Raw genomic sequence first — 20,150 nt, 5'->3', positions numbered from 1 at the left:
GAAATTTGATGATAGTGGAGAGTGCTGTCCTGGCTATCTGGGCTGGAATTTGATTATAGTGGAGAGTGCTGTCTGGGCTGAAATTTGATGATAGTGGAGAGTGCTGTCCTGGCTGTCTGGGCTGAAATTTGATGATAGTGGAGAGTGCTGTCCAGACCATCTGGGCCAGAGTTTGATAATGGTTGAGAGTGTCTTGCCCAAGTTACATTGAAGACAGAGAGCCATTGGAAAAGATGATACTTATGTGGTCACTTTAGTGCTGGAAAGGATAATATGTATGTGGTCACTTTCATCTTGAAAAGGTTAATATATATGTGGTTGCTTTCATCTTGAAAAGGATAATACTTATGTGGTTGCTTTCATCTTGGAAAGGATAATACTTGCGTGGTCGCTTTCATCTTGGACAGGATGATAGTTATAGGTTCACTTTCGTCCTGGAAAGAATGATATGGAAACTGCATCGTACCAACATGCTATCACTAGGGAGAGCAGCCCGCTTTTCTCACAGAGAAATCTGCCATGACAAATGTAGTAGAGTGTACAATTCAAAAGTGATCTCATCAACATTTTGTAGATGAAATCATTCAGATAAATGGTGAAATTTATTCTGTAAGGACTAGCATGCATTCAGATGAGACAATAAACTGAGGTCCTGTGTGCAGCATGCACTTGGTGCATGTTAAAGAACCCTCGGCAACAATAAGGCTGTCCCTTGAAAGATTCTGTAGGCGTACACCTCGCAGAAAGAAAAAAATATGGGTGGCGCTGCACTGTGGTGACACATGGACTGTGAGGAAAGGATCCCGAATTTCACATGGAAAAATTTGTTGTGACCACCAAAAGAGAAAAGGTAATACTGTCGTGACACTCTGTCTGTGAGGAAAGGATCCCAAATTTCACATGGAAAAATTTGTTGTGACCACCAAAAGAGAAAAGGTAATACTGTCGTGACACTCTGTCTGTGAGGAAAGGATCCCAAATTTCACATGGAGAAATTTGTTGTGACCACCAAAAGAGAAAAGGTAATACTGCCGTGACACTCTGTGAGGAAAGGATCCCAAATTTCACATGGAGAAATTTGTTGTGACCACCAAAAGAGAAGAGGTAATACTGTCGTGACACTCTGTCTGTGAGGAAAGGATCCCAAATTTCACATGGAGAAATTTATTGTCACCACCAAAACAAACAACAACAAAACCCCAAAAACGTAATACTTCGGTGACACACGGTCTTTGAGGAAAGGATCCTGAATTTCACATGGAGAAATTTGTTGTGACCGCCAAAATGAGAAAAGGTAATACAATACAATACAATACAATACAATACAATACAAGTACAATTCAACACAATACAATACAAATACAATACAATCCAACACAGTACAATACAACACAACACAATACAATACAAACACAATACAGTGCAACACAATACAATACAATACAATACAATACAATACAGTACAAAAAGAAAGATAGGCTGAACTGTCATGATGTGTATGTGTGATTTGGGTCAGGTGAACCTGGGGACCTGGTGACCAAGACCATTGACCTGGGCATCTCTCTGCTGAGGGGTGGCAACACCGACGTTCAGAAGGTTGGTAGCACGTGTTGCTGGTCTCAGCTTGCAGATGATGTTCTCCCTGTTTTGTTTTTTTTTGTTTTGTTTTTTTTCTTTTTTTCTTTCTTTCTTTGTTTTTTTCTTTTTTTTCCGTTCCTTCCTTTTAATGTCTTTCACATGCATGTGTTTGTAGAAGACATTTCTCAGAATCTACTCTTGTTGGTGTATCTGTTTCCACTTGCTCATATGCAAGTACACACACATGCATACATGTATGCAAGCACAGCTGTACACTCATACACAAGTACACACACACACACACACACACACACACACACACGAACATGCACACACACATATGGATGCATGTACACACACACACACACACACACACACACACAGAGCATGATTATAGCACAATTAATCTAAAACATCAACCTTATACAAAGATGTCATCACAATCCACAAAAAAAAGAAATTCAGAATTGATTGTGGATTGTGAAATTAGCCATAATGGTTTGAGGCTGTGGGATATTGAAGTTGCCAAAATCAGTGATATGCAATCCATCCCACTCACCCCCACCCACCCCAACCCCTGAAAAAAAAAGAAAAAAAGCTGTGTTGGTTGCATTGGTGTAGACTTGCCTGTAAGTTGCTTACATTGTTGTTCAGAAATTGTGCTCTTAAATATGACGGGGGGAAACTTGTGTTTACAGAGAAATATTGTGTAAAATGTGTCAAAAGAAAAGCAAAGTTTTGACAAGAGAAATGTTGTATGCCGTGTGTGAACAGAAAATGTTGGAGCACCTGAAGGAGAAGAAGGATGTGGGGTTCTTTGCCTCTGTGTCAGGTCTGATGCAGCAGTGCAGGTGAGTGACTGGGGTAGCTCTAATAATGATAATAATTATAATGGACATTTGTATCGCATGTTTCTCCAGAAATACTGCTCAAAGCGTTCCCCTCCCCACCCCTTTCATTCCTCATCTCCCCCCATATCCCTCCTGCCCCTCCCCTTAACCCCCCACCCCCCTCACACACAGATAAACATGTGCCAAAATACACTTGCACGCAGTACCTCCAGTGAACAACCACCTACCTCTACGCCCATGACGCCCTTTAGGAGACACCTGCAACATGCACTCATGTTCTGTAAGTGTCACTCTGTTTTATCTGACTGGTTTTATTTTGTGCATGTCACTAAAGTTCACATTTCATGAAATTTTTGCTTCTTTAATCAGTTGTCCATTTGATGTTTATTGTTAGTACAGATTTTGCACAGTCCGCCAGGTTAATGTCCATTAGTATGTCACAAATATTTTTATTTCTAAAGAAAAAACAAAGTGTTAACATTTATACATTTTACAAGTTACTGAAGAGAGAAACAGTACCGAAAATTTCAGTCTGTAAGGCACTCCTGTTTAAAAGGTACACCCCCTTGAATAGAAAAAAAAAAAGAAGAAAAATCCTAGAATAGACGCACTCATGTATGAGACATGGTCAGATTACGATTGACCTGGTGAAATTCTAATCTGAATTTGAAACGATGAACCCAAAGCCATAAACAAAACTGACCCTGACATGAACTTTCAGAACAGTAACGTTTGTGATACTGAAAAACAAAGAGAGAAGAAACAGGATGATAGACTGACTATTTCATGAATATGTCAGATTCATTTTGTTATTATGGGCACAATAGCCAAGCCGTTAAAGCGTTGGACTTTAAATCTGAGGGTCCCGGGTTCAAGTCTCTGTGATGGCGCCTGGTGGGTAAAGGGTGGAGATTTTTCCAATCTCCCAGATGAACATATGTGCAGACCTGCTAGTGCCTGAACCTCCTTCGTGTGTATACGCATGCAGAAGATCAAATACACGCGTTAAAGATCCTGTAATCCATGTCAGCGTTCAGTGGGTTATGGAAACAAGAACATACCCAGCATGCACACCCCCCAAAACGGAGTATGGCTGCCTACATGGTGGGGTAAATAAACAAAATGGTCATACTTGTAAAATGTTACATGTCTGTCGGAGTGTGTTTGTGTGCATGCCTGAAATGTGATAGAATGACACAGGAAATGAATGATGAGCACCCCATGGCAGCTGTCGGTCAGTTCTACCCAAGTAGGCAGCCTGTTGTGCAAATGGCCCTGTGTTCGTAAAGGGCTTAGAGCTTGGTCTCCGACCAAAGATAGGTGCTATATAAGTATCCATATCAATCAATTACGTGGGAAACTTGTGCAGTGAACAAAGAAGGTAGACATGACAGATATCAAGAGAGTGGCTTGTTGTGCAGTGTGCTGGACCTGGACGCCTTTGAGAGGACGAAGAAGGCGGAGGGTCTGGGCATGACCAGTGAGCCAGGCAGCGGTGCTGGGGAGAAGAACATGCACGACGGGGAGTTCACCTGCAAACTGTTCCGCTTCCTGCAGCTGCTCTGTGAGGGCCACAACCTGGGTGAGTCATTTCCTGTGGGTGACCTCCCTTCCACCTCTGCTCTCTTTTTCCCCTACATCAGTCTTTACTGTGTTTCTCTATGAGTCATTCAGAGAAGAAGCATTAAGAGTTGACTCTACTATATTGTCTAAATACACAGAATTCATAAATTGCATGTATATTGATATGTATGTTTGCATTATTACTTTAAAGTGTGTCTTGTTTATATTACCCTTTCAAATGGGGGGACATGGTCTTTCTTGAATAAAATACCGTAAAAGTTGTATTTTTAGTATCATTCTCTGATGAATGTAAACAGTAAATGAAATAGTATTTTAATTAGAAGTGAAGAAGGAGAACAGAATATACATTTGTCTGCTCCATGCAAAATATGGCACATCAAGCAGCTGTCTTTGTCTTCGTTTTGTTTTGTAACAACTTTGATGACATTGATCAGTTCACATTTTATATTACTTCAGTTCTCTTTTTATTTTGTTTGTAACGGTACACTTTGTTGTCTTTTTCTCAGTCATCTTCTTATTTTGCTTTTCGTCAGTGTCTTTCTCTTGATGTTGTTATTAACAGTATGCATTCGTTTTTCTTTGCAGAATTCCAGAATTACCTGAGGACTCAGGCGGGCAACACAACAACAGTCAACATCATCATCTGCACAGTTGACTACCTGCTTCGTCTGCAGGTGAGATTGAAGAGAAAATGGTTATAGGGACCGTCTGTCATGTTATTTAGTGGGATTACTTTTGTTAGGTCAAGAAAAATTTAGTGAGTGTTTGGTCATGATCTTATAAAATAGATATTAATTGGTATAAAATTATTTCTGAAATCTAACAGGTAGGTGTGACATTTCTTCTGTTTAAACTGAAGAGTTAGTTGTAATAGAAAAAATGAATCCTTAATATTCTCTTTATAATTTGTATATTAAACTCTCTTGTCTGATAATGTTTCAAGATTTATCCTCCCTCTCATATTTTCACCTAAGATGAACAGACAGTAAATGAATAGACGAATCATATTTTCACTGTCAGACTGCGCACATGGAGATGCAGAAATGGTTCATTCAGAATGTGTGTCTCTGTCTAATTTCTTTTACAAGTGGGTAGTGTGAATTAGTGAAGATAACTGTGATGTGGAGGTCAGCGAAACAGATGATTGCATGATGCTCCATCCGTTGCCCAGGAATCCATCATGGACTTCTACTGGCACTACAGTGGCAAGGACATCATTGACCCTTCCGGCAAGGAGAACTTCTGTCGCGCCATCATGGTGGCCAAGCAAGTCTTCTGCACACTCACAGAGTACATCCAGGTCAGTTTCAGTGAGAGCAAGGAGGAGTCACTCTGTTCAGACAAACACATTTATGCTGCACCACATCTGCTAGGCAGATGCCTGACAGCAGCATAACTCGACGCACTCGTCAGACCTTGAGTGCATGCGTTTGTATTTGTGTACCTGTCAAGAGTGGATTCCTTTTACAGAAGATGTGAAGGCTGAAGTAAGTGACTGTCTTTTAACATTTTCATCTCTTTTCCAGCCGCCGTGACGAAGTGGTTAGTGTTGTTACAGATGACTGGGAGAACTTTATTGGAACACCATCAGAGGTGTGGGGTTTTTTTTGTTCTGTCTTTTTTACCATAGCCACCTCCTACCCAAAGGTGTGTGTGCTGTTGGCTGAAGTGGGATGACTATGACCACACAGTCGCTGGCCATCCTCTTCATACATGTGTCTTTGGGAGTGTTGCTCATATGTCCTGACCAACACTGCAGGTGTCTGCATCTCTCAGCCTGGTTAATGGGGGGACATATAATGGGAGCACAGCTTTGTCAAGAAGTCCCCAAAACACATTAGAGATCCTGTAATCCATGTCAGTGCCTGGTGGGTTATGGAAACAAGATCATGCCCAGCATGCACACCCCCGAAAATGGAGCATTGTTGCCTACATGGTGAGGCAAATAAACAAAATGGTCATACACATAAAACATTGCATGTCTGTGTGAGTGTGTTTGTGCCTATATGACTGAAACCTGACTGAATGACACAGAAAACAAACGATGAGTGCTCAGTGGCAGCTGTCAGTTGGCTCTGCCCAGGTAGACAGCCTGTTGTGCAAATGACTGTGGTTTGTACAGTGCTTATAGTTTGGTCTCTGAATGTAAATATTGTATTGTATTACTCTTTTCCTCACAACAGATTTCTCTGTGTAAAATTCAGGCTGCTGTCTTCAGGGAGAGCATGTTGTTTTTCAACCTGAAATTTTTTTTGTTTTCCTATCCAAGTGGAATTTCCTAAAGAATTTTGCCTGGGACAACCCTTTTGTCGCTGTGCGTTCTTTTACGTGAACTACGTGCATGCTGCACATGTGACCTCGGTTCATCATATCATCTGAATGACTACATCCAGACCACCACTCAAGATCTAGTGGAGGGGACCAGCCGCCGTGGCGAAGTGGTTAGCGTCGCGGACTGACGGCTGGGAGGACGCGGGTTCGAATCCCAGCGGAGGTGGGTTTTTCGGCCCGTGGCCGGCTCCTACCCAGAGTTGAGTGTGCTGTGGGCTTAAATGGGGAGACTGGGACCACACAGTCGAGTGTCATCCGCTTCAAGGATGCGTCTTTGGGTGTGTTGCTCTAATTACCTGACCAACACTGCAAGTGTCTGTATCTCTCGGGCCTGGTTAACGCCGGGATATCATTATGACAGGAAGCGTAGAGTACAGCCTTGTCACGCAGTCCCAAACCAAAATGGACCTCTATAGCAACATCGTCATCATCATCGTCATCCTCCTGCTCCTTCATCGTCATCAATATAAACAAAATAGTCTCAAAGTCTGTGGCCTTTCATGCCCTGCTCTCATGGTGACCTCAGTTTCGATACCCCTCCACTTCCGTGCTTGGGGTCTAGTGGAGGGGGAGAACATACTGGCGACTATGGGATTTGAACCAGTGTGCTCAGATTCTCGCGCTTCTTAGGTGGATGCGTTCCCACTAGGCACTGTGTATAAGTATCCATATCATCATCATCTGTGTGTTCAACTGTTAATTCTGACTTGTGAAATTCCTTTCTCCGTGTATGTCCTGTCATGGTGTGCGTGTGTGCGCGTTTATGTGCATGTGTTTGCGTGCGTGCGTGTGTGTGTGCACTGGCATGTGTGTGTGTGCCTGTGTGTGCATGCGTGTGTATGTGTGTGTGTGCGCCGGCGCACGCGCGCGTGTGTGTGTGCGCGTATGCACGTGTGTGTGTGTGTGTGTGTGTGTGTGTGTAAGATCTTCAGTTTAACATCTGTTCACTAGAAGTGTTATTAGACAGAAAGAAGAGAGATAGTGGGTGAAAGAGAGGGAATGCTTGTGAATATTAGTGTAGGAAAGTGTTAATGTATGTTTTAGAGGAAATGAAAAAATGTCATTTATAAGAAATAAAAAGTGTGTGTGTGTGTGTGCAGGGCCCGTGCTCCCTGAACCAGCTGGCTCTGGCCCACAGCAGGCTGTGGGACGCGGTGGGTGGGTTCCTCTACATCTTCGCGCACATGCAGGACAAGCTGTCCAAGGACCCAGACCAGCTAGACCTGCTCCGGGAGTTCATGAAACTGCAGAAGGAGATGATGATCATGCTGCTGTCCATGCTGGAAGGTCAGCCTTGGGGGGTCAGGGGGTGGCAGGAGTGTGCACTTTCTGAATTCCTCATGTTAAATGCTTTCAACATCCTTCTGTGTTATACACTTACCACATCCATCGGTGTCATACAGCAACAAAAACAGAAAGTTGGAAATAGATACATAGTGCATGACAGAATGATGCTGCAGAAGGAGATAGTGATCATGCTGGATGGTCAGCCTTTGAAGGAAGTGTATTTCATCTGTGCTTGTTTGTGCATGTGCACAAGTTTGTGTGCTGAGAGATGTCTTATAGTAAGTGCTTTGAGAGGTTTGGAAGGGCCATGTAAATACATTATTATTGTGTTTATTATTGTTACAATCGTTGTATTAACAGGGATAAGCTCTTTGCTGTAAAAAAAAACAAAACAAAACAAAAAAACCAACTGTGATGATGTGGTCTGTTTGAAATGCACTTGTGAAATGTTGGTAGTGCATGGGAATAAAGGGCTGAAGTGGATCCAACATGATGATGTGTTTGCAGGCAATGTGATGAATGGACCCATTGGAAAACAGATGGTGGACACGCTGATGGAGTCTGCGGCCAATGTCGAGGTCAGTTTTCAGCTTCCCCAGAAGGCGTCACCAGATTTAGACAAACCCACACACGTCTCACCTTATTTGCTAGGCGGATGCCTGACAGCAGCATAACCCAATGAGCTGGTCAGGCCTTGAGTGCATACATAAATATTTATGTACCTATCAGAGCTTCCATTGGAAACATTTTATGTGACAGTCAGCTTATATTTGAAAAAGTTCAGAGTTTAATTAGAAGCCCCTTTAGCTCTCTGTTGTAATTTGATGGTTGAGTGGTTAGTTTGTTGTTTTAATTTATTCATGTTTTGTGTGATGCACATTGAGGAGAGAAGAAAAGGGAAAGTAGTGATGACATGATGCATGGGTAAAGTGGGGAAGGGGATGGATTTTCGTCTAAAATCACAATTGTGGATAGACGTTAAACATTAGAATGAACGAACATATCAGAGTGGACTTCTTTCTCAGAATTTTGCCAGATGACAACACTCATGTTGTCTTGGGTAATTTTTGAGTGTGCCAGGTGCATGCTGCACATGGGATCTTGGTGTTTTGTTTTTTTGTCTAGTCCAAATGACTAGACGCTCAGTTTGATTTTCCTGTCAAACTTGGGAGAAAGGGTGAGACTGGGATATGAACCCAGACCCTCGCACACTGTATTGGCAGATCAGCATTCCCACCATACTGCCACCGGGCTGTGGAGGTCAGAAAGATAGTTGTTCAGGGTTTGAGGTTCATGTTCTCATCTTACAGCTCGCTGGATACAGAGGCAGGTTGTGTGTAATGTTTATGTGTGTGCATTGGTTTTTGTTGTTTTTTAGAGACGTTGCTGTATAATACTTCATAAGATAAAATAGAATATTCATTGTACTTGGATTGAATATGCTCTGATTACAATGTATTTGTTTTGTCCATCTGTACTTATTCATTGTTGAATATTTCTCTTCTCTTGGGATTAAAACTAAAGTGATTTCAAAAAAGAAATATTGAAGAAAATCAGTAGATAGAAAAAAAACAATTTCTTCTCCAACAGTGCTGTTAACATTAACTGTTCAAAGATACCAGTTTGCTGAACATGGATAAAACAGGGGGGTGGGGGGGGGGATGAGGTTCATAAAGATGGTGGACAAGGAACACTGTCCTTTGGTATTGCAAGATGAATGTTGATTGTTCTTTTGTTTTCCCTGTGTGACAGATGATCCTGAAGTTCTTTGAGATCTTCCTGAAGATGAAGGACCTGACAACCTCTGAAGCCTTTTTGGTGAGGAGCACTTGCTGATCAGTTATTCACTTACGGGATTTGTTCAGAAGATCTGGGAGTGCAGAGCATGTAGAGATTCAAATACAAAAAAAAAAAAAAAAAAAAATTGAAAACCAGTGTCTGTTTTACAGAATAGTGTTTTCAGTGACTGGAATGAGCTGAGGTAAGCATCTTGATTTGATGGAGGGATATGTGGGAACACCTCTATGGCTCATTTGACTTCAATTTCTGCCTGGTTTAATGCTCCAGACTTCTTGCTGATAGGCAGGCTAGGCTGTAAGATGTCCGACATTCCAGATGAGAATGATTTCTGAAACTTCTGGTGACATTTCCAGTTCTGAATGTTTAGATGAATGGCTGTGTTTCATTAGCACAGAGACATCACACCCATAAAGTAATCTGCGTGGTAAGGTGAGTGTGTATAAAAACTCTTTTGGTAGAAAAAATACCTCTCAGTGGTTATGTATTTGTATTTATATTCATGAACATAATCAGTGAATGTGGTTGGGTGGATGTATGTGTTATGAATTTGAGTGTACAAATGCATATACATACTCATTTGATTTTGTACAATTGGATGTGGGTAACTGCGTTTTGTTTGTAACTCCATGATAATTGTTGTGTGTATGTGTGTGTGTTACTGCTGCGCTTTCAAGGAGTTTGATGTGAACAAAGACGGCATCATTTCCGCCAAGGAGTTCCGCAAAGCCATGGAAGCTCAGAAGGTTTTCACACGGTGTGTTACGTTCCAAGCAGACACTATGCTGCTTTGTATATCTGGGTGCAACTTCACCGCCAACTATGGCAAGACGGTTTCTCTGTGTTTTTTTGGTGTCTGCTGTAAGCCTTTTCACAATGTTGATTTGGTTATGAAATTATTTTATTCATTGTTTTTGTACACAGTGTGCACAGTCATTTTGTTATGTGTCTCAGTCTGTGGTTTTTGTAGAATCTTTATAACAAAAGTTGGTGGTGTTTTGTGTCTCAGATGATATAGACAGCATAGCTGCTTCCTTGTTTTGTGTCCATCTCTGTCTCTGCCTCTCTCCTGTCTTCATAATGCACACTTATGCAATCTATCTGCTTTAGGAGTTTGACACCAATGGGGATGGTTGGATCTCTCACAAAGAATTCCGTAAGGCCATGGAATCTCAAAAAATATACTCTGAGTAAGTGAGCGTGGTGTGGTAGCTGAGAGAACTGACATGCCGTGGTTTGCTTGTTGGCTGGCTCGCCTACTGACTCTGTGCTGATGCTGACCCCACCCACACAGATGATTGAAGGCCATACGTACAACATGCCCTGACCCTTCATGTCTGCACACTTCACTTCTCATGCATCCTTCTTCATTAGCGACTGCAGTTGATCATTCCCAAACTATTTTCTTTTTGTGTGTACATCTGTACCTGTTAGTTGCTGTTGTACTGTTCCACCCTTTTGTCCGAACCCACAAAGAATTCCTGTATCAGCGTGCTGCATTCATGTCACCACCAGTGTTCTCCCCTTGCACATGATTTATCTTTTCCTGGAAAAGAAGAGCACCATGTCTTCATGTAGTTGGCCAGCTGTACAAGTCAGGAGTTGGTGTTTTTTTCTGGTGAAGTTTCTGGTCAAAGAAGAAGAAGAGAAAATTCGTACAAGACGAAAGTGTGTTTGTACTATCAGATGCCAGCCGTTGTGCCATCAGATACTAGCCATAACAATTGCTTTCAAGCTCACATTTTGTGAATTAAAAAAATTTAAAAAAGCATGACTTAGTGTGCTGTTGAGTGCAGTGACTACTAATACTAACTGATCTTTGCCATCATTACCCTTTCTCTCCAATAGTTCTAAAAAAAAGGAAGCATTCTTTTACTTTAGATCTACAAGAACTGTAAGGACCAGTCAGTCAGTCAGTCAAATATTGATAGTACAGCAGTAAAATCAGTAATAATCAAAAGAAATATGCACTGACAATGCAAAAAAGCAGACTAACAAAATCAAGGTGACAAAAGCTTGATAGGTGATGTTTTGGGATGTGTTCATTTTCTTTTTCTGCTACATATTTATTTGCCTTGTTTGATATCTCAGACCATTTTGAGAATGTAGACATAAAGAAAGAATTTTTAATGGACATAGTTGCCATGGAAAATGTAGAATTTACTTTTTCACCACCTTTTGATCTTGGGGTGAAAACCTCAAATATAGATTATTCGGCAAGGAAGCGTGTGTATGTGTCTGTTTCAGAATCCAAGTTTTACTGATTGTTTTTTCAGACATGTTTGATGACTTATCTCATGTTCTAATGACTGCTCAGTGTTTTTCCTCCCTCTGCCTGTTTCTGTTTTTTAACAAAAAAATTACCTGGATTGAAACATGTGCAATGTTGGCAGAATAAATGTGGCTAAGGACACCAGTATTTTTCCTAGTTTTTACAAATACGACATTGACTGTGAATATGTTTACATTCAACTCCATATTTATATGACCATGACTGATTATGATGATCATAGTCCCCTGTAATAAAAATGATGGTTTTCAAAGTAGTTTTGGCTGTGCTTTTGTGAAAATTTCAAACCTTTTTTGGAGTTGTTTTCAGTCTTGGCTATTCATAAAAGTGAGAATTTCTAACCTTTTATGGAGTCTAGTACGGCTAAAAATCATGGTTTTGTGTTGTGTGCTTTGGGCCGCACATTCTGAGATGTAAACCATACACGGGCGATGGCTTGCAGGGAGGAGATTGAGTACATCATGATGTGTGTGGACGCCAACCATGACGGCAAAGTGGACTTCACAGAGTTCACCGACCGCTTCCACAACCCAGCCAAAGACATTGGGTTCACCATGGCCGTTCTGCTGACCAACCTGTCAGAACACATACCCAACGAGCCACGGTGTGTCATTACCATAGTGATTATGATTATATTGGTAATGATCATGATAGTGATATTAATAACAACAACAACAATGATAGTTTTGATAATGATATTGATACATAACAACAACAATAATGATATTGATAACAACCACAGCAGTAATGATAATATTGATAATGATACCTAGTACAGTAGTAACGTCATCAGTAGTAATAATGATAATGATAAGAGTAATAATACTGATGATAATAACAATGACAATGATGATAGAAAAAAACAAACAAAAAAACCCAAAAAAAAACAAACAGCAAAAAACAACTCAGACATGGAAAACATGGATTTTGACACAAGATAACAACTCACATGCATACTTGATATATTATGTGTAGTTTGTTCATTGAAGTGGTGAGAAGCGCTTTTGATGTAGAAATTAGAGAGGTGTAGAGATGTTGATGAAACAAGGACAATATTAATCATTCAGATGGGGTGATAAACAGAGGTCCTGTGTGAGGCACGCACTTTGCGCACATTAAAGAACTCGTAGCCAAAAAAAAAAAAAAAAGGTATGTCCCTTGAAACATTCTGGAGAAAAATCCCCTTTGATAATAAAACATGTACAGTTGCGCACGCACACACACAGACACACGCACACATACACACATACACACAAAGGATGGGACTGCACAATGGAATCACACTCTCGCAAGGGAGTGCAGCCTGAATTTCACACAGATAAAGCTTTAATGGCAAAAAAGTAATACAGTACAATACAATACAAAATAATTCAAAACAGTATTGCACAATGAACATAGATAAGTACTGATTGATTCAGTTAAAAAAAAAAAAAAAAAAAAAAGATAATAATTTACTACAGATTGGAGCGACTGCTGGACAAGGCCAAGAGTGTGCTGGACTACTTTGGGCCTTACCTGGGCCGCATTGAGATCTTGGGCAGTGCTGGTCGCATTGAGCGAGTCTACTTTGAGATCAAGCAGTCTCACATCGACCAGTGGGAGAAACCACAGATCAAGGTGGGTTTATTGTGTGTGTTTGTTTGGTTGTTCTTGTAAGGAGGAGGAGGGTGGCAGGAATGGTAGAGATGCTGGTCTGTCCATGCAGTGTCCGTGAGGGTCTGGGTTCGAATCCCAGTCTCAGTTTTGCTACCAAGTTTGTTTGGAAAATCAGACTGTCGGTTGTCACATGCCTGTCCTCTTAACTATTCTTTAGTGCTGTATGTATGCATGGGTATATATATATATGTATGTTTGTATTCATCCATGACTTTGTTGTTTGCATTTTCTTCCCCATCTTCTGTGTGTGTGTGTGTGTGAGTGTGTTATTGTCTTTTTTGTTTGTTTATCTTGTTAAATAAAAAATATATGACATGTCTTGAGCAGCTGAAACAGTAATATGTAACATGTAAATGCTTCCTATGAGAATTAATGGAAAAAAAAAACCCAACAGTATTGTGATGCTTTGCTCTGCAGGAGTCCAAGCGATCCTTCTTGCACAGTGTGGTCAATGAAGGGGGTGACAAAGAAAAACTGGAGAGTTTCGTCAACTTCTGTGAAGACACCATCTTTGAGGTGAGCCATCACTCTTCATCACTGTTTCTCCGCCAGTAATTTTTGTTGGTGGTGTTTGATGTTACCATTTTCTTCTCTTTATTTTTTTTTCTTTTCTTTTTCTTTTTTCTCATTCCTTTGTATTTCTGATTTCTGATTCTAAAAGGGCTTGGTGCTTGGGAGACCGGCATAAACAGTGCACAAAACTGCAACGCACAACAAAGAAAGGAAATCGCACCCATTGTCTGTAGTATGTGCAAACTCATTTGTGTCAGGAATAAGAAATCGTGTACTTAGAGACTGTAAGGTTCACGCTATGAACTGAGCTAATTTTGTGATCACCATTACATGTACAGAAATGAAAAATTGTGTTTATACGTGCTTGTGACAGAGAGACTGCAAAGTCCACACTATGAACTGAGCTAGTAATAATGTGCATTTATAATGCGCTCTACCCTTTTAGTGCAGGGCTCAGAGCATAAATTAACATCAATATTGGGAGGATGTGGGGGGGGGGGGATTACAAAAAATAACACCACAGGGCTTTATAATCATGACATATTAAGAAGACAAATGTGTGAATAAAACACACACACACACACACACACACACACACACACACACACACACACACACACACACATGCATTCCACACCATATGCCAACACCTAGACAAACAAAAATAAAACAGATTTGTACAGGTGTGTATTGAGGCCACATTTGAATCGAGATTTTGTTTCAGCATGTTAGCGACTTTGACAGGGAATAAATAGACAATGAGGCCAGGAGAACAAATGATTAACAAACAAACAAAATATATTTGAGAAAAAAAAAAAGATAAAATAATCGACAAGGAAGTTTATTCCAGGTAAGATGACCAAGGTGTGAAAGCTAGCGTTATGATCCCCATTACAGATGCAGCATGCGACCAGCATCAGTGCGGAGGAGCAGAGGATTGCAGCCATGCGCAGCGGGGCAGGAATGTACGATGGAGGGTAGGTGCTGCTGTTGAGTCACACGCTTCTCTTCATACTGTCCTCACCTTTCTTTCTTTCTTTCTTTCTTTCACTCACTGTTCTGTCTGCCAATAAAAGCTATCTGCATTTCAAGATCAGAGGAGATGAGAAACAGGAATGTCAGTTCTGACGTCAACAGTTCTTAACCCATTGACTGCTGAACCTGGGTGAAGTGATATCAGTGTGGCTGGAGTTTGAAGTGCAGTTGCTACTTTCTGTGAATGGTGTCATTCATTTTGCTGATGAACAGTGATGCAATCCCAAGAGAATGAAGACTATGGTGACTGATAACCTGACCAGTGGTGACTGATAACCTGACCATGGTGACTGATAACCTGACCAGTGGTGACTGATAACCTGACTGATGACCTGACCATGGTGACTGATAACCTGACTGATGACCTGACCATGGTGACTGATAACCTGACCATGGTGACTGATAACCTGACTGATGACCTGACCGTGGTGACTGATAACCTGACTGATGACCTGACCATGGTGACTGATAACCTGACTGATGACCTGACCATGGTGACTGATGACCTGACCATGGTGACTGATAACCTGACCAGTAGTGACTGATGACCTGACCATGGTGACTGATAACCTGACTGATAATCTGACCAGTGATGACTGATGACCTGACCAGTGGTGACTGATGACCTGACCAGTGATGACTGATAACCTGACTGATGACCTGACCAGTGATGACTGATAGCCTGACTGATAACCTGACCAGTGATGACAGATAATCTGACTGATGACCTGACCATGGTGACTGATAACCTGACTGATGACCTGACCATGGTGACTGATAACCTGACTGATGACCTGACCATGGTGACTGATGACCTGACTGATAACCTGGCCAGTGGTGACTGATGACCTGACCATGGTGACTGATAACCTGACTGATAACCAGACCATGGTGACTGATAACCAGACCATGGTGACTGATAACCTGACCATGGTGACTGATAACCTGACTAATGACCTGACCATGGTGACTGATAACCTGACTGATAACCTGACCAGTGGTGACTGATGACCTGACTGATAACCTGACCAGTGGTGATTAATAACCTGACCTGTAAGCTCAGTTTTATCACAGTCAAAACAACAGCCTTCACTGATGAATATGCTTGTCAGCAGCAGTCAAAGGGTTAAGAGTTTGCAACAGTTGTATTGATGATGTGCGGTTGTATTTGAAATTATGTTGTCAACCTGCAGCTGCATATGAGATTATATGAATGACTCATTTTTCCAGCTGATTGATGTTTTGTTGTTATTGTGTTTTTTGTTGTTTTTTTAATTCCTAAGTGCAATGAGAGACGGAGACTGTGTGGGGAGCCTCTACATTGTCTGTGAGCTATGTTAACTGTGTGTGCCATGTGGCACAATGACCATTGTGAATGTTTTTGGTGGACAGGGAGGAAGATGGAAGACCCAGGAAAGAAAGGTTACCTTTTTTTGTTTTTTGTTTTAACCTCTTCACTCCTCTCTCTTCCTTGGCTTCCCCATCTTTCCCCAATAGCTGCTGGTCTTCACATGTTACAGAAATGATTAATCAGAAGGAGAAGTAACTGTAATGTGTATATCAGTAGCTCCAGTAGCCATGCATCATGCTGTAGCTGCTGCTTTTCATGTGTTACAGCAATGATTAATCAGGTGGAGAAATAACTGTAACATGTAAATCGGTAACTCCACACGCCATACATCATGGGATAGCTGCTGCTCTTCACATGCTACAGTCATCTTGGAAGTAAAGGATTGATCAGATGGGGAGGTAACTGAAGTGTGTGAATAAGTAGCTCCACTTGCCATGCACCATGGAATACCTGCTGCTTTTCACACATTTCAGTCAGTAGTAAGGGAATAATCTTATAGATTAGTAACTGAAATGTATTAATCAGTAACTACATCAACCATGCTTCATGAGATGATTTGAAATAAGACCCAGGGACTTCTTCTTAAGTAATTCTTTTGCTCTAGGAATTAAGAACCACCTTGAGTTGTTTGTGGGCAATGGATGGAATGGTTTAAAAGGTCCTACCTCTTAGAAATTAAGCAATGTTTGCAGTGAGAAAGTCCCCCTCCTTGCCTCATGGTTTGAAAAAGTCCCATTTTCTAAATGAATATCTCAGAACTCAAGAATTGGAAGGGGTGTTGCATGTGTGAAAAGTGTGGGTTTCATCTTACTCACAAAACAAGGGAAGGGTCACTAATTGTTGGCACGTGAACACCCACCCACACATCAACCCACCCACCTACCCCACCCACACCCTCACACTTATGCACACACACACAACACACACACACACACACACACACACACACACTTTATTGACACTGAAGTCTGATAAAAAATTAAAAAACAACAACAAAAAACAACAAAAAAACAAGTTATTTCATTTTAAGTAAACAAATAATCATTCAGCCAGTCAGTCAGTGAGTAACACCAAAAGACACAAGCGATGTGCATTATTAACCCAGCCATTGCATAGTTTATTCACATGTCACTTTCTTGGAATTAGCAGCTTTATCCTCAAGTTAGTTTTTTTCTAACAGACTGATCATTTGTTCCATGTTTCTGTCGCTATATCATTTTGAGTTCTGTCTGCCATTTGTTCTTTCTGTCGCCGTGGTGGCGCCGTGGCAGACTCAGGTGTTGGACTTGTGATCCAGTGTTCACCAGTGAGTGACCAGGGTTTCAGGCCCCATTACGGCATGGTGTTGTGTTGGATGGAGAGGCACTTTACTCCGATTTTCCTGACTCCACCCAGGTGTGAATGGGTACCTGACTTCCGTTGGGGAAAGTTACAATGGGGGAAGGTTAAAATGGCAGTAGGAGATTGGGCAACACCTTCATATGTCACAGTAGATGTAAATTCATCACTCCGATGACCATGAAAGGCTATGGGACCATTAAATCATTTTGAGTTGTGATTACCATTGGTTTTATATCTCTGCCACACTGAAGTCCTTTTGGGTTGAGTCTACCATTCGTTCTGTATTTCTACCACACAGTCATTTAGAGTTTTGTGTATTATTTGTTCTGTATTTCTGCAAGGTTATCATTTTGAGTTTTATTATTTCTTCTATATTTCTGCCACACAGTCCTTTTGAGTTCTGTCTACCATTTGTTCTGTGTGTCTAGACACGTTTCACAATCATTTTGATTTCTTGCAGTTCAGTTATTCTCATCATTTACTGATGCTGTTTTCTCTAGAAACTGAACAAGTACATGATGATCATGACAGTAGCAATTATCATTTGTAGTAGTGTTCGTTTGTCTGTTGTAATAACATGTGAGCTGAGACCAGTAAATGGCCTAGTCTTTACGCAAACAGTATTGTTTGTTTTTGTTGTAGTAATAAAGCTTATATTTTAATTATACACACTGTCAGCTTGTCAGTCTCACTGGTGCATTGCTGGTTTGGCATTATCTTTTCTGTCTTATTCTTAATACATGTCCAGATGTGTAGCTAAACAAAGGCAAGGCAGACCACACTATCTTTCTCTTCCAGTCTGTCTTTTGTTAATATTTTGATCTTTGGATCAAATCATATTTTTGATAGTTCAATCAGTTCATTCCAGAGCTTCATTCTTGTTTTTTCAGTTAACTGAGATTTTTTTTCCCGTGGTGGTTCTGAAGGTTCATGATAGTGATGTCAGTTTCCATAAACCAACATTGATCTAATTGATTCCCCCACTCTCCTTCCTCATGAAACTTGTTGGCTGTGCACTGTCAGTCAATCACTGCGTTGTTATCAGTGAGAGAAGGACATCATCTCCGTGAATCACAGGGCTTGCACAGGGGCCGAGGCAGAACCAGTCAGGCATTGGATTTATGATCCAGTGATCAGGGTTCCAGGCTCTGTTTCGGCATGGTGTTGTGTCCTTGGGAAAGGCGCTTCGCTCCAATTTTCCTCACCCCACCCAGGTATGAATGGGTACCTGACTTCTGTTGGAGAAGGTTAAAATGGCAAAGGAGTGAGGATTGGGCCCTGCCTTCCTTTGCTGAGCCCAAGACACTGTGAATATGAATTCACTGCCCCAGTGTCCATAAAAGGCTGTGGGGTTTTTAACCTTTAACACAGACCTGGCTGTGAAGGGTGGCTCACTGTGTGCAGCAATAGAAACTCAATCATTTTCCATTCTTCACTCTTCAGGGCTCAAAATACCCACCCATCTGATTGTCTGTGACAACTAAACCTTTTGGCAGACATGTGGGAATGCTCTCTCCTCTTGTCCATTAAACAGCCAGTGTCTGACTGTGTCAGTGAAAGGGTGAATGCAGTGCAGACCAGTCACACCTCCGTCATCCCCTCTTCTCCTTAACACCACCACCCCCACCCTGGTTTTCCTTTTCTTGTAATACATACTACCTATATAATGGATTTTATGTCTGCTGACTTCTTGTTGCACTACTGGTAACTACTTTAATTGACTGTCCCCTTTATGTAAGGGGGACAAGTAAAAATTAGGGACGGATGGGCACTGTCAGGGGGAGGAGGGCTCAAGTATACGTTTTTTTTTGGTGTGTGTGTCTGTCCGAAGGACAACTAAGAATTATCTGGGAATTTTTAATCCTACTCTTGTACTGAAAATAACATACCTGCAGAGATGCTCCACCATTTAGAGAGAGACTGGGTGGGTGGAGTTTAGTGACTTGTTGACTGAGGTCCCAAAGGTGAAGTTGTTCAGGGCTGTGGTTTTGGTTCGAGAATGGTGGTGTGTTTGGAGGGGGTGAGTCCTGACATCCACCCACCTTGGGCTGTGTCCATGTATCTCCTGTCACCCAGTGGGACACACAGAATGTATGTCCTGTGTCCATGTGGGACACACATAAAGTATGTCCTGTGTCCATGTATCTCCTGTCACCCAGTGGGACACACAGAATGTATGTCCTGTGTCCATGTGGGACACACACATAAAGTATGTCCTGTGTCCATGTATCTCCTGTCACCCAGTGGGACACAGAATGTATGTCCTGTGTCCATGTATCTCCTGTCACCCAGTGGGACACAGAACGTATGTCCTGTGTCCATGTATCTCCTGTCACCCAGTGGGACACACAGAATGTATGTCCTGTGTATCTCCTGTCACCCAGTGGGACACACAGAATGTGTGTCCTGTGTCCATGTATCTCCTGTCACCCAGTGGGACACACAGAACGTATGTCCTGTGTCCATGTATCTCTGTCACCCAGTGGGACACACAGAACATATGTCCTGTGTCCATGTATCTCCTGTCACCCAGTGG

General features: G+C 41.6%; 1 protein-coding gene and 1 long non-coding RNA gene across 19 annotated transcripts in view; both read left to right on the top strand.

Annotated features, from left to right (window-relative positions):
- LOC143280962 (ryanodine receptor-like) overlaps window positions 1–20,150 on the top strand; it is a 224,004-nt gene that overhangs the window by 171,194 nt on the left and 32,660 nt on the right. For 15 of the 18 annotated variants that reach the window (XM_076585792.1, XM_076585799.1, XM_076585793.1 and 12 more), the window contains 14 exons: window positions 1,517–1,596; window positions 2,353–2,429; window positions 3,851–4,011; window positions 4,599–4,687; window positions 5,185–5,313; window positions 7,445–7,631; window positions 8,139–8,209; window positions 9,384–9,449; window positions 10,539–10,618; window positions 12,161–12,322; window positions 13,179–13,335; window positions 13,792–13,890; window positions 14,785–14,864; window positions 16,315–16,344. In XM_076585792.1, the coding sequence (XP_076441907.1) occupies window positions 1,517–1,596; window positions 2,353–2,429; window positions 3,851–4,011; window positions 4,599–4,687; window positions 5,185–5,313; window positions 7,445–7,631; window positions 8,139–8,209; window positions 9,384–9,449; window positions 10,539–10,618; window positions 12,161–12,322; window positions 13,179–13,335; window positions 13,792–13,890; window positions 14,785–14,864; window positions 16,315–16,344 (1,468 nt within the window). Of the gene's footprint in view, window positions 1–1,516; window positions 1,597–2,352; window positions 2,430–3,850; window positions 4,012–4,598; window positions 4,688–5,184; window positions 5,314–7,444; window positions 7,632–8,138; window positions 8,210–9,383; window positions 9,450–10,105; window positions 10,186–10,538; window positions 10,619–12,160; window positions 12,323–13,178; window positions 13,336–13,791; window positions 13,891–14,784; window positions 14,865–16,314; window positions 16,345–20,150 lie in introns of all 18 variants that reach the window. The other 3 variants (XM_076585805.1, XM_076585797.1, XM_076585788.1) reach the window with 2 other exon arrangements.
- Window positions 14,871–16,304, top strand: LOC143280964 (uncharacterized). The gene is made up of 2 exons (XR_013055082.1): window positions 14,871–15,456; window positions 15,513–16,304. It is a non-coding gene; the product is annotated as an uncharacterized LOC143280964 (long non-coding RNA).

Source organism: Babylonia areolata, chromosome 4 (assembly GCF_041734735.1).
Source record: "Babylonia areolata isolate BAREFJ2019XMU chromosome 4, ASM4173473v1, whole genome shotgun sequence".
Classification (NCBI taxonomy): domain Eukaryota; kingdom Metazoa; phylum Mollusca; class Gastropoda; order Neogastropoda; family Buccinidae; genus Babylonia; species Babylonia areolata.
This window is presented reverse-complemented; position numbering and strand designations above follow the sequence as displayed.